At 47.9% G+C, this 14,247-nt stretch overlaps 3 protein-coding genes and 1 long non-coding RNA gene across 7 annotated transcripts; all 4 read right to left on the reverse strand.

The window, feature by feature from the left end:
- Positions 1-9: 9 nt before the first annotated feature.
- Positions 10-1,577, reverse strand: LOC124465918. Its single transcript, XR_006955851.1, has 3 exons — positions 1,290-1,577; positions 330-593; positions 10-128 (listed from the first exon to the last, which is right to left on the reverse strand). It is a non-coding gene; the product is annotated as an uncharacterized LOC124465918 (long non-coding RNA).
- A 267-nt stretch (positions 1,578-1,844) lies between these two features.
- Positions 1,845-4,603, reverse strand: eif4e2rs1 (eukaryotic translation initiation factor 4E family member 2 related sequence 1). Of its 2 annotated transcripts, XM_047017564.1 has the most exons (7): positions 4,377-4,602; positions 3,948-4,029; positions 3,679-3,810; positions 3,254-3,358; positions 2,877-3,029; positions 2,476-2,612; positions 1,845-2,386 (listed from the first exon to the last, which is right to left on the reverse strand). In XM_047017564.1, the coding sequence occupies exons 1-7, from the start codon at positions 4,391-4,393 to the stop codon at positions 2,347-2,349; spliced, it is 666 nt and encodes a 221-aa protein (XP_046873520.1). In that variant the 5' UTR covers positions 4,394-4,602; the 3' UTR covers positions 1,845-2,346. The 2 variants fall into 2 exon arrangements, with proteins under 2 accessions (XP_046873520.1, XP_046873518.1); XM_047017562.1 differs by having other exon boundaries at positions 1,845-2,612; positions 4,377-4,603.
- Positions 4,604-6,657: 2,054 nt separating this feature from the next.
- Positions 6,658-8,360, reverse strand: LOC124465850 (growth hormone secretagogue receptor type 1-like). The gene is made up of 4 exons (XM_047017478.1): positions 8,017-8,360; positions 7,350-7,821; positions 7,000-7,088; positions 6,658-6,888 (listed from the first exon to the last, which is right to left on the reverse strand). Exons 1-4 carry the CDS (start codon positions 8,281-8,283, stop codon positions 6,658-6,660), a joined length of 1,059 nt encoding a protein of 352 aa, XP_046873434.1. The 5' UTR covers positions 8,284-8,360.
- Positions 8,361-9,533: 1,173 nt separating this feature from the next.
- ppp1r35 (protein phosphatase 1, regulatory subunit 35) lies at positions 9,534-12,297 on the reverse strand. Of its 3 annotated transcripts, XM_047017559.1 has the most exons (6): positions 12,011-12,296; positions 11,136-11,504; positions 10,876-11,002; positions 10,603-10,794; positions 9,978-10,111; positions 9,534-9,843 (listed from the first exon to the last, which is right to left on the reverse strand). In XM_047017559.1, exons 2-6 carry the CDS (start codon positions 11,331-11,333, stop codon positions 9,673-9,675), a joined length of 822 nt encoding a protein of 273 aa, XP_046873515.1. In that variant the 5' UTR covers positions 11,334-11,504; positions 12,011-12,296; the 3' UTR covers positions 9,534-9,672. The 3 variants fall into 3 exon arrangements, with proteins under 3 accessions (XP_046873515.1, XP_046873516.1, XP_046873514.1); XM_047017560.1 differs by having other exon boundaries at positions 10,906-11,002; positions 11,136-12,297; XM_047017558.1 differs by having other exon boundaries at positions 11,136-12,296.
- Positions 12,298-14,247: the final 1,950 nt, after the last annotated feature.

The raw sequence follows: 14,247 nt of genomic DNA on the forward strand, positions 1-14,247 counted from the left end.
CCTCCTCCCCTCTCTCCATCCCTCTCTCCTCCTCCCCTCTCTCCTTCTCCCCTTCAGGGGGGAGGCAGGGGGGAGGCAGGGGGAGTGCAGTACTGTGCAGCTGGGAGGACATCAGCAAGGGAACCTGCCTGACATACACACATTAAAATACAAATTCAAACACACTTTTAAACACGCACACACACACACTTTAAAACAAACACATTAAAACACAGGGTTAGGATTAGGAGAGAGGAGGAGGGGAGAGGGAGGAAAGGAAAGGGAGGAACCAGAGGTGGGGATGGTGTTTGGGGGCGTAGGAGGAAAGGAGAGGAAAGGAGGAGAGGAACCTGATGTGGGCGTGGTGTTTGGGGGCATGGCCTCTGCTGTGCAGTTCTGTGCTTCTTTGAAGGGAGGAGTAAAGACGCGCTGTGACCTCACGAGACTCCTCCCACACCGGGCGGGGCGAGGAGGGCAACGAACGAATCACAGGGGAGCAGGACACAGCGTGGTTTTGGAGAGAGGGGGATGGAGGAGGGGAGGAGGGGTGGAGGGGGAGAGAGGGGGAGGAGGGGGCAGTTGTGGGTTGGGGTTCCATCTCACTCATCTTCTTTCTGTGGAGAACGTGCACGCGGACATCCACGAGTTTCAATTACTCAATACATACGCCATAACACGAAATGACCAGCAGAGGTTAGGACAAAGTGTCTAAAAAGACAGTTGTTTCAAATGACACAATTTTCTTTCGTCCCATTACTCTTGCTCGGTGGGCTACTATTACGCAAACTAGCTAGTTGGCAAACAGCTAAAGTTCAGTTGACACAAGTCGTACTGCCGCATGCCTGACTGCTGAGACACTTACATTTACTTATTTAGCAGACGCGCTTATCTAGAGCGCCTTACAGTTCCCCCCGAGACAAGTAGGGTTGAAGTGCCATGCCCAAGGACACAACTTAATTTGGCACAGCCAGGAATCGATCTAGCAACCTTCAGATTACTAGCCCGGTTCCCTAACCGCTCTGCCATCTGACTCCCTTATAGATAGATATGATTCTGCAATGTGGCTGGTAACTGACTGCTCTTTGACAGGTCATAAATTCCGTTACATTTGAAATAGCTATGCACTTCTGGTCCTTGTTTTGCTGCTGTTTTCTGTACTGTTTTTGCAAACAGTGCTTACGTTGCTTTGGATAAACGCGTCTGCTAAATTAATACAAAGTTAAAGTAAGAATCCAGACAATTCTTCCAGTTGTAGTTTGTCGAATAGACTTATCCTAACAAAGATTGTGGTAGCTAGGTAGTTATCCTACCTTTCCTGCAACTCCCGGGGATACAGTACCACCAGTACAGTAGCGAGGAGTGACGGCAGATATGAAAGTAGAAACGTTTGTGACGCTAGCTTTCGGTTTAGTCGCACTTTGCTAAGTGATGTTTATCTACCAAGCTGAGATGTGGCTACTTTACACTGTGTCTGGTAGTGCCCCTGTACAGAAAACTGTTTAACGCAACTTAGCCTAAGCAACCACTTGCACAAACTTTTTCAACTGAACTTATTGCAGTTTTGTTTCAGGTTTCAAACACTCCCCTTAGCAACCGCGTTTTTTACGTCGCGTATGTGACGTCAACTAAAGTGGACGACGGGTACACTCGTTTTGTTCACCTTTCATCCAGAGATGCTGCAACTCAAATATATCGACTGAGATTCATAATTGAAGAAGACACATCTGGTGGTACATAATTCTTTGTTGAGAAAAAAACAAGTGTGTGTTTCACCTAATAGGCCAGGGTTCACTACGGTCTCATGAAAGGTTTAAGGTTCACCATGATGTGTGTGTGTTGTTGCACAGAGTAAAGACACAACTACATTTACCAAAGTAACATTTTACTTCTGTGTTGACATGGCAACAATGATCATACACACACACACACACACATCATAGACACACACTATTGTTGGTCCCACATTCTGTTTCCATCTCCGTGGAAACAAAACTTTCTCCATGTGAAAAAGGATCTCTATAGAAACCACCGGTACCCATAGCAATGACATGTCCAAACTGGAGGGTCAGAAAGGGGGGACTGTGACCGAGCGAGCAAGGTAGGTAGGAGAGAGAGAGGAGGGAGGAAGAAAGGGAGAGAGAGGAGGGAGCGGGGGGGAGGAGAAAGAGAGAAAGAGGGAGGGAAGACAGGGAAGGGAAGACAGAGGGAGGAATGTTTGTTTCACTTGGGGTGATGACCCTGCAGGACAGTTGGGTCTTCATCTGTCTGTTCATCTCCTCTTCCTTCTCCTCTTCCTTCTCCTCTTCCTTCTCCTCTTCCTTCTCCTCTTCCTTCTCCTCTTCCTTCTCTTCCTCCTTCTCTTCCTCCTCACAGTGTAATCTTAGTGTTGCGGAAGCTGGAATTATCCCTGTGGAGACAAACCCTCAGTCATACAAGACTAGGAGTTAGGGTTAGGAGTGTACATACATGTGTGAGTGTGTGTGATTGTGTGAGTACTTCAGGCTGTCGTTGTGAGTCTTGTACTCCATGATGGTGTTGGGCGGCAGGTTGAGGACTCTGCGCAGCGTGTCTCTGATCCTGGATGTGGTCACCTGGTCACTGGCCGTCTTGTTCCAGATAGACAGGATGTCCTCCTGCACACACACACCCACACTACAGCTGATCCATGTGTATGTGTGTGTACCTGGGTAGTATGCATTTGTGTGTACCTGGGTAGTGTGTGTGTCTGAGAAGTGTGTCTATGTGTACCTGGGTAGTGTGTGTGTATGTATACCTGGGCACTGTGTGTGAGTGTATCTGGGTAGTGTGTACCTGGGTAGTATGTGTGTATGTATACCTGGGCACTGTGTGTGAGTGTATCTGGGTAGTGTGTACCTGGGTAGTGTGTGTGTGCGTACCTGGAAGCGTATAGACACCACAGCACCACAGACCTCCTCCCCCACCATGAACTGCTCCCCCAGCATGGCCAGGATGATGTTCTCCCAGAAGCGAGAGGCCAGGCCTTTACGCAGACGGATGATCCACTTACCCCCACTCTTATTAGCCTCGTCCTGCCCACACACACCCATTACATGAGTAATGTGTATACACACACACATCCATTACATGAGTTATGTACGCACACACACCCACAGACACACCCCCCCACAGACACACACAGACACACCCACAGATACACACAGACACCCCCACAGACACAGACACACACACCCACACACCCCCACAGACACACAAAGACACACCCACAGACACCCACAGACACACACACCCCTACCTCCCACATGGGCTTGATCCCCTCCTTGAACAGGTGGAAGTCACTGTGGCCTGTCAAGTCTCCTGGACGAACCAGGTGGCTGTAGAACTTCCAGAACTGCTCCACCTGCGCAACCCAACACAGCTCAAATACTGGGGGGTTGTATGGTGTATGTATAATGTGTTCAGGGTGCAAAATAAACTTTTTTTCTCCACCAGCCAATTGGCTAGTGAATGTTCAAATTGGACCAGCTACTCAATAGATTAGCATTGTTTTTTGGGCTGGTGAGTATAGAAAATCTACTGGCCTCTTGCACATTTTACCAGCATTTAGCAGGTGTATGCTACTAATGTGTCCTGAGAGTTTGTGTATGTATGTATGTATGTATTTATAGTGTGTGTGTATGTATATCGTTTAGTATAGTGTATGTGTGTGTGTGTACTGACCGAGGCAACGGTTCCTATCTGACGAATGTTCTGCTCATAGTTGGTGTTGGCAGGACGGCTGGGCGTCCGACGAGAATACCAGAAGGTGTAGTTATACTGGAGAGGATGTTCCCCTGCCGCCGAACTCACCAGCTATACACACACACACACACACACACACACACACACACACAGGAGGCAGTTCTTGAAGGGTTGGTAGCTTATAAAGATAATTATGTCACAATGTACCTTTAAAAGGTGTAGTGTCGCGGATCTGGTGAAACACTCACCTTGCGTCGGTTGTTGTTTCCAACGGAACAGTCCGTGTCGCAGTTCTGCTCCTCGTGCTCTACGTTCTCCTCGTCTTTCAGGCTGTGCGAGACACATTCCCGTTCAGGTGTTAGAACAATGTTCACTATCTGTGTCCGAGCCTGCTCTAATGTCCACCAACTGTTTTCACTGAGACCAAAACAAATGTCTTCATATGGAACCCGATTAGAGATTGGCTTGCTTATCTGTAAAACGTGTGACGGCCCATGATGACTGTCCATTACATCTAACAGCGGCAAGCTTTTGCTGTGGCACAAGCAAACTCAAAAATAAGAAAGAACCCGTAGCCACTACAATGGCAACATACAGCATTTACAGTAGCTAGCTATCGACACAATTTTCTTCTGCTTAGCACTAGAAACAAGGGGACAAGCTCATTCTAGACTTACTGTTCAAACTGGTTCATCTTAGACCCCCACGTCAATCAGAAACGGACACTAATCAATGGTTAAAACTTGAGCAAATGCCGATAGTTTGTTTGATAAATTAGTGTATACGTGCGGTAAATAACGTATTTCTAAACTCCGTTAGTGCTACTTAGCTAACTCTAAGTACCTAGACTCTAGATAGCTTCACGCTCATTGACCACTTCCTGTCTCGCGAGTGCAGTAGAGTACGGCGCACTGGAAGGGACAAATCTAATGACAACTAAGTACGGGATGGGACGGACAGAGAGCCGGTGGTGTACGGGTGGATGAAGAAAGAACCGGTGGAGTAAGAGACTGGAGAGTGGAGAGAATTTGACCCCCGTTCGCGTGAACGCCCACAAGATATCTCCGCTGCTAAACTACATTCTCATTCGTTTCAATGCTGTGTTCAAAACCACTCGCTCATTAGAATGCCATCTGTAATATCTTAGCATTCATGGTGACGTAATGATAAATTGTTTCACTATTCTGTAATCCTTTTTATTGAAATAAAAACAGTCGGTGACTTTAATGACGACAGAATAGGGAGTATTTTCGGGGACAGCCCCAGTTGTGTGAGAGAAAGTGTTGCGTGTGCATTGAAGTAGAGGGCTAATTATGTTTTTCTGTCCCCCGCTCTTCCCCATCTCCGGCTGTCCTACCCCCCACCCCTCCTCCATCATCAATAACACAATCTGTCTCCCAATTCAATACCTGCCTGTGCCAGTCACACACACACACACCACCTATCTCTCTCACACACTATATATCTCTTTCTCACACTCTATTGCTCTCTCTAACACACACACACCCTTTCTCTCTCAAACACACACAAACACACACACAGGAGTTTGTTGTTATTAGTTTATGAAGCATGACTGGAGAACTTGACTGTGTCAGCAAGCTCTGCCCTCGGGGAACAACATCATATCATATTCACCATCGATATCATGTGATATACAACATCAATAAAATATACACTATCAAGACCAATATACAGAGGGAGTCAGGTGGCTGAGCGGTTAGGGAATTGGGCTAGTAATCTAAAGGTTGGTTCGATTCCCGGCCGTGTCAAATGACGTTGTGTCCTTGGGCAAGGCACTTCACCTCACTTGCCTCAGGGGAATGTCCCTGTACTTATTGTATTGTGACACTCTGGATAAGAGCTAAATGACTAAATGTCAAATGTCAATATACAACGTCAAAAGAATATACACTATCAGTGCCATCTAATCAATATCCTATACAATATCAATGCCAGAATATTAATTTAAATACATATTATACAATCATTTAGTATCATACACTATCAATATCATAGAATATACATTATCATAAAATAGCCTAAATGACAGGGGTCAGGGGGAAAAGGGGCCTGGGTGACAGGGAGACAGGGAGACAGGGAGACAGGTTGACAGGGGGACAGGGAGACAGGGTGACAGGGAGACAGGGTGACAGGTTGACAGGGGGACAGGGAGACAGGGTGACAGGGAGACAGGTTGACAGGGTGACAGGGAGACAGGTTGACAGGGAGACAGGGTGACAGGGAGACAGGTTGACAGGGAGACAGGGTGACAGGGAGACAGGGTGACAGGGGGACAGGGAGACAGGGAGACAGGGTGACAGGGAGACAGGTTGACAGGTTGACAGGGAGACAGGGTGACAGGTTGACAGGGAGACAGGTTGACAGGGAGACAGGGGGACAGGGGGACAGGGGGACAGGTAGACAGGGAGACAGGGGGACAGGGAGACAGGTTGACAGGGAGACAGGTTGACAGGGAGACAGGGAGACAGGGTGACAGGGAGACAGGTTGACAGGGAGATAGGGAGACAGGGAGACAGGGGGACAGGGAGACAGGGGGACAGGGAGACAGGTTGACAGGAAGACAGGGGGACAGGGAGACAGGTTGACGGGGAGACAGGGAGACAGGTTGACAGGGAGACAGGTTGACAGGGAGACAGGGGGACAGGGTGACAGGTAGACAGGGAGACAGGGGGACAGGTAGACAGGTTGACAGGGAGACAGGGTAACAGGGGGACAAGAGGCCTGGGAATCGAACCCACAACTTTCTTGCTGCGATTATCTGTTCATCTGTTTCAGCAGAAAGCAATTCCTGCTTGCCCTCCTCGTTATGTTGGTAAGTGTGTGTGTGTGTGCGTGCGTGTGTACGTGCATGCTTGTGTGTGTGCTTGTGTGTGTGCGTGTGTGTGTCCGTGCATGCGTCTGTGTGTGCTTGTGTGTGTGAGTGTGTTTGTGCGGTTGTTATAGAGTTGTGGTGGAGTGTTGAGGGGTGAGTGGGGGTAACTGGGTGCGGCGTGTGTGTGAGTGTGCGTGTGTGCGTGAGTGTGTGTGTGCGTGCAGCAGGCTGCGCAGGGCTTGGCGGTAGCGGGCAGACATGGTGTTGTAGAGCAGGGGGTTCACAGCAGCGCTGAGGTAGAACAGGACGAATGATGCCAGGTTGAAGTATTGAGACACGTAGTACAGAACATCAGCCTGGAACTCCGCCTCCGGCTCGCTCTCCTCCTCTAGCAGGTGCTCTGTGTGTGTGTGGCTGTGTGTGTGGCTGTGTGTGTGGCTGTGTGTGTGGTTGTGTGTGTGGTGGACACCTGGAGTGGAGCCCAGAGAGAGAGAGAAGAGAGTGCGTCCCACGTGGAAAGGCAGCCAGCAGAGAACAAACACCAGCACGATCATACCTGCACACACACACACACACAGGAGGTTAGGGTTAGGGTTACCCTCGAGCTAACCCTAACACACACAGGAGGTTGGGGATCCCCAAATTCGACTGCTAAAGTTTCCAATTCAATTTTAATGCCCTCAGCACCCCTCGCTTACCACCTGACTATTTCTGGACTACACCACCTGTTATCCTGACTGTTCTGGGTTGGGGTGTATGGTAGCGTGTAGTGTGTATGGTTAGGGTTAGTGTGTATGGTTAGAGTTAGGGGTGTTACCGAGCATCTTGACGGTGTTGCGCTGGGCACGGTCCCTGCTGTTACGTAGTGGGCGGAGCCACAGCTTCCGTCCAATCAGACCGTAGACGAGGCCCAGAATGCCAAGCGGCACGAGGAAGTACAGGTTAGAGAGCCACATCATGGTTGCCAGGAGACCAGAGGAGACAGCATAGTCTGTGCAGCGACACTCGCTCCCTCCCATGCCCTCCCCCGCCCCCAGCTCCTCCACCCCCACCATGAGCAGCACAGGCGCTGCGCTGAGCAGAGCCGCTCCCCACAGACAGCCAATCAGGGCCCGCGTGCGTTGCCGAGTGAGCAGCGTCTTGGCGGCCAGTGGCCGGCACACGGCCAGGTAGCGCTCCAGAGACAGAGCCGTGATGTGCAGCAGCGACGAGAAGGTGCAGCTCTCACTGGCGAACATGCTCACCTTACACAACAACTCACCTAAACGCCAAGGACTGGGGTGCCACAGCTACACACTCACACAAAGACACACACACACACACAGAGATGCACATCAGTACAGGTCCAGAAACAGGATTAGTGGTGTGTATGAGGTGTACGAGTGTATTGTGTGTGTGGTGTGTGAGTAGTGTGTATAGTGTACCTTGTACAGGTCCAGGGGCATCATTGTGTGTGTGGTGTGTGAGTAGTGTGTATAGTGTACCTTGTACAGGTCCAGGGGCATCAGAAGGAGGATCAGAAGGTCAGACACGGCCATGCTGCTCAGGTACAGGTAGGTGGAGCTCCTCAGCTGGGGGCGGAGCCACACCACCAGGATCGTTAGCATATTTCCCATGATACCTGTGACCAGCAGCAGTACACACACCCCCGTCACACACGCCAGCTCTGCCCCTCCAAACACAGGCGGCTCCCATTGGTCCTCCCAACTCCACTCTGATTGGTTGGTGTCCTGAGGGTTCTCCCACGCCATGGCAACACCTGGGGGGTTAGGGTGTGTGTGTGTTGTGTAAGGATGAGTGTGTGGTGTGTGTGATGTGTGTGAGGTGTGTATGTAAAATGTGAGTGTGCGTAAGGATGAGTGTGTTTAAGGTGTGTGTGTGATGTGTGTGCGTGAGAGGTATCACCCAGGTAACACCATGTCTGCTGACGTAGGCTGATGGATTCTCAATGAAGCTGGATCCCACACACACACACACACACACACACGCACACACATTAACTTCATGTACCTTATTAAACATACATTTGTGTCAATTAGAATTGTAATAAATTAACTCACTTAACATTTTATTTTACACGTTTACGTTTACTTATAGCAGATGCTTTTATCCAGAACATGCAAATAGAGCATATAGACAATCACAAATCAGAAGTGCAGTTCTACCAGTATTTGGTGGTCAGAGTCAAGGAACAGTGTGTTTAACAGGCACAGTACAAAATAACCACATCTCAGCAACCAGGCACAGAGAACAATAATATCTAACGACAGTGCAACAATAACATCTTAATCTAGTTTCCACTTTCATTCAATACCTCCTGCAAGACACACAGATAGACACACACACAAACGCACACTGACACACACACACATACAGACACACACAGAGACAGTACCTTACCCTGTCCATGCTTGCTCCCAAATACACAATCATCCCTTTTTCCATCCTTCCCCCTCCCATCCCTCCCATCCTTCGCTCCACCCTCCACCTCTCCCCTTGCTCCTCCCTCCCATCCCTCAATCCCACCCTCCACCTCTCCCCTTGCTCCTCCATCCCATCCCTCAATCCCTCGCTCCACCCTCCACCTCTCTCCTTGCTCCTCCCTCCCATCCCTCAATCCCTCGCTCCACCCTCCACCTCTCCCCTTGCTCCTCCCTCCCATCCTTCGCTCCACCCTCCACCTCTCCCCTTGCTCCTCCCTCCCATCCCTCAATCCCTCGCTCCACCCTCCACCTCTCCCCTGGCTCCTCCCTCCCATCCTTCGCTCCACCCTCCACCTCTCCCCTTGCTCCTCCCTCCCATCCCTCAATCCTTCACTCCACCCTCCACCTCTCCCCTTGCTCCTCCCTCCCATCCCTCAATCCTTCACTCCACCCTCCACCTCTCCCCTTGCTCCTCCCTCCCATCCCTCAATCCCTCGCTCCACCCTCCACCTCTCCCCTCCCTCCTCCTCCCTACAACTAACTCTTTCCCACTCCCATTTTGACAAAAGCAGACAGTCCAAATTTCAGGTTCTTTATTCAGAAAATAAGTAAAAACGTTTTAGGGGTGTGTGGGATCAGGGATATGTACAGTTGTAAAAAAAAAAGGTTACTGTATCGACATCCAACCATACAGCGGTACATCCCCCTCCCCCCGTCTCAGAGCCCTACCCCCCAGCAGGCATGTCTGTGGTAGAGGTCAAAGGTTGAGTGGGCGGGGCATGTGGTCGGTTGTGGGCATGGCATAGCCTGGTCCAATCCTGGTAGGAGTGGCTTCTCTCTCCTCTGCTCCGCCCTCACGAACACCCTCAACTCTGGCCCCACCTCCTTCTGCTCCCACACACACACACACAACATGAACACACACACACACACAACATGAACACACACGTTATATACACTAATTCAAGGTCTTTTGAGGAGAATCTTAAAAGTGAGATTTATGTTTTGTTCTGTTGCTTTACCTTGCAGCCAATCACACGTGTAGGGAGGACTAGCTGGAGCCTATCATGAAGTGCGTTGTTGATCAGTAGCTCCTCCTCCACGCTGATGCTGACCAATGCCCTGTAGAGCTGCTGGGAGGGCGGGACATTCACCGCTATACACACACACACACCATACACATTCACACACACAGTTGCGGCAAGTTCTTGATTCCAACAGTTGTAAGTTTTACATTTATTTTATAGTCCTGTATGGTGTAAAGTGTGTAAAGTATATAGTGTATATTGTGTATATATACAGTACCGGTCAAAATTGAATGGAAAATGTGTCCAAACGTTTGACTGGTACTGTGTGTATATATATATATATATGTGTGTGTGTATACCCTCGGTAGCTCTGCTACGGATGCCATATATGGCCCTGTATAGTGTACATAGTGTGTATAGGGTATATAGTGTGTATAGGGTGTATAGTGTACATGGTGTATATAGTGTGTATATAGGGTGTATAGTGTGTATAGGATATATAGTGTGTATAGTGTGTATATAGGGTGTATAGTGTATATAGTGTGTATAGGGTGTATAGTGTGTTTAGTGTGTACAGGGTGTATAGTGTGTATACGTGTGTATATGTGTGTATATATACCCTCGGTAGCTCTGCTGCTGATGCTGTCTCTTGTCCTGGAGGACTTCAGCTGTTGCTGCACTGCCTTCTGGGAGTTGAACTGTGCCCCCGCCAGCTCCTGTAGCTCTGCCCTCAGAGCAAGAGTGGAGTTCAACTCCGCCCCGTCCGACAGGACCAGGCCCCTCTCCTCAGAACGAGCCTTCTCCTTGGCTCCTGGTAGTGCAGGTGTTATACGTCAGTTTAGAGGCCGGCTTGTGAGAGGCGAGGAAGAAGAAAGGTTGACCAACTGCAGACCTGCTGTCTGGACCCCAGGGAGAGGGTTACCATGGTGATGCTTGCCCTCAAGGTGGCTGTTGGAATGTTGGGGTGGAGTGTTGTTGCTAGGCTCTGCGATCACCGTGATCTCCCTCCTACAGCGTACCTTCAAAGTCAGAGACAAGTTAAACCTAACTATACACACACACATACATAGACCCACACCACACACATACATAGACCCACACCACACACATACATAGACCCACACCACACACATACAGACCACACACACTTACCTGCTGGCAGGCTGCTCCTGTAACCAGGCTGGATGGGGGTGAGGCTCGGCAGGGTGGGGGTGGGGCCGGGAAAGGTGGGGGCGAGGCCGGTATGAGGGGGAGGGACAGGTCTAGCTCTGGGCAGGTGGGTACTATGGTGAAAGGGGCGGGCTGAGGAGGGGAGCCCAGAGTAGGCGGCTGGGGGGCAGCTGTGCTCATGCTGGGGAAGGCTGGAGTCTGGGGGTGAGGCTGGGTGTTGGGGTGAGGCTGGGGTTAGGGTTAGGCTGTGGTGAAGCTGGGGGTGGAGGGTGAGGCTGGAGGTGGGGGTGAGGCTGGGGTTGGAGAGTGAGGGTGGAGACTGGGAGTGAGGCTGGAGGTTAGGGGATGAGGCTAGGGGTGGAGGCAAGGGATGGAGTATAATATAAACAAAGTTAAACAGATAAATATTAATATAAAACGACTGTGCTTTGTCATTTCAGCTGCAGTGCTGAGAGCAACCTTTTCACGCAATCGTACCTCTGACTAAATTAGACATCTGCAACAGCAACCTAGTTTTGCTCAACCGTTATTCATACTCTGGACTGTCAAACACACCCAAAGTGAAATTAATTTAAACTTTGTTACTAACTTAGTAAACAAGCAGAAAGACACCTTTCTAAGTATGTTAAGCAGAAACAATACAATTTGATATATTTACAGGTAGGCTACTAGCCTTAGTAGAGGTAGCACTATGACTTCGATGATAGTTCCTGGATAGAGACAATTACATATCTACCACAATCAGCCAGCAGTTAACGACGTTAGTGCTAGTACTGTAACAACGAACTAATCCAGATAGCTACGGCTCTGACAGCTCCAATGTTGTCACACCCGTTGTGGCGGCAGCATCAGTTTACCAGTAAGCGGGTCCGGTGCCGCTTTTCTCGTCACTTTCTCTGCGTGCTTCCGTGATGTCAGTTTCTCTGCCTGGAGCTCAACAGCTTTTCACGGTGAACGTTGGTGAGCCACACTTATTGTTTGAGGTGTGTTGGTAACTGTTGTGGTGCTTCACGCTGTTGAAACTCACACTAATAGCAACTCCAATTATTTTTGTTGATTCTGGTTTGAAATCCCCCCCGTCTACAGCGCGAGCGCTCTATAACTTCCGTTTCACACGAAAACAATCCCTCTTCCGGACAAGGTACTCTCGATTTGGCTCTCGCAGTTTCCCGAAAGGGCGGACATTTAGTCGCTACAACTAGGGTGATTTCAGGTAATGTGGGACACTTTTTGGTAGAGGCTCCAGTAGACTTACAAAATAACTGTTAACTCGCGCCAGTGGTGTTTCTGTAAATCGTTTTAGGGCTTAGGAACATTTTCATGTTGGAATGAAATGGGAATACACAATATTTTAGAAGCTATACACTTTCAAACATTACATGACCCCCTGTCTCACTCAGGCAGCATTTTCAGGTAATGTGGGACAGCTTGTCTCGTAAAGTGGGACAGTCATCGTCTGTCAGCCTAGTCTGCTAATGTAATAATAACTAGAGAGGATACAATTTGTGGGGAAATTGTAGCGTGTAGTTGTTTGGGAACACCCTTTGAAACAAGTGAACACCCTTTGAAACAAGTGAACACCCTTTGAAACAAGCTACTGTAACCAGGGTCATACGCAGGGCCCAAAAAATACTGAGGTCATGAGTCAGAACTTCTAGGCTGGTTCTGGGGCATGCTCCTCCAGAATTCTTTTTTATTACATTATTTCAATCTGCCCATTTTCAGAGTCTTAAGGAGCTTACAAGGAAAACTTGTAAACTTGATTTTACGTCATCTTTCTTTTGAAGCATCTATCTGCAAGTGTTAGAAATGTGTCACAAAAGACATTTCCATATAATTGAAATGAGTTGCTTCATATTTCCTTCAGTATTTAAAGTCCACCCAAGCCCTATTACACTATTATGTTAGGGTTAGGGTTAGCCCTAACCCAATTACAAATTACCCTAACCCAATTACAAATCAACATGGGCTTGATCCTCCCCAAAACTTTCATTAGCCCCCCCAAATGTTTTATATATAAAAAAATTAAAATAAACTTAAATAAAATTTAAAAAAATTGATACTTTAAATCTAAATGTGTTAATTTCTTCTCATTTCCTAAAACCCCCTATAGGACACTATTTAAAAGGATATTTTCAAAAATGTCCTCTGGGCGCCATAGCTTTGCTGGGTCACAGGAAAAATAATAGGTTTTATCTAGGGGCTTAGCCCCAATAGTGGGAAAAATCAAAATACTAAGAGTGAGGAGTGGAATTAAATAGTTATCTTCTCATTTCCCCAGCAAAAGGGAAAGGTGATCAGCAACCTCATAGTTGAATCAAAACGAAAACATTTGGCAGACAGGTGTATAAATTGACCTAATCTCTATGACTTAAATGTCATTGTCAGTTTTTCCTTACTTGTAATATTTTCAGGCATTTAGCCTACTCATATATTGCATTCATTCATTAATAAAAAAAACCTTTGAAGCTTATTTTAACAACGACGTTACCAGCAGTAGCTATCTCAGATGGAATCTCGATTCAAATAGTACCATCTGCTAACTGAAAATATGCCCCCAAAAATGTATATGCTTGACATTTATTTAGATAGTTAGATAGTTTCACCCATTGAAAGACTTTTGATTTAAGTAAGGGTAGTGCCAAACATGTGCCGCCGTTTGACTTCCTACTGTACGTACTGTAAACAGCTGTGGAGATGTTTTTTGTTAGCTACTAGACTAGACTACAGCGTTGCAGTGAGCTACACTGGTTTGAAACCACAGGTAGTGATAATTTCACCCAAAAATCGTTTACTTGTAATCTAATGTAATAATAAATTCTACAACGAAAATGTATTTGTGAGGAATGTTTATTTTAACGATTGAAAACAGATGCATCATAGACCACTAGTATGTGTTGCCCAGGCAACAGAGGCTAATGTCATGATGCTAATGCTTCAGTGAAATAGTAGACTACTGTTTCTGAAAGTATATGTACTTCCTTAATAATATTACCTTATATTGTACATTACACATCACAATTGTGTGTCATATCACAAAGTAAAATGAGCAAATAGTTATCACCCAAGCCTCTTTGCTTGAGGCGTTTCTGCA

The sequence above is a fragment of the Hypomesus transpacificus genome, unplaced genomic scaffold, assembly GCF_021917145.1.
Source record: "Hypomesus transpacificus isolate Combined female unplaced genomic scaffold, fHypTra1 scaffold_61, whole genome shotgun sequence".
NCBI lineage: Eukaryota > Metazoa > Chordata > Actinopteri > Osmeriformes > Osmeridae > Hypomesus > Hypomesus transpacificus.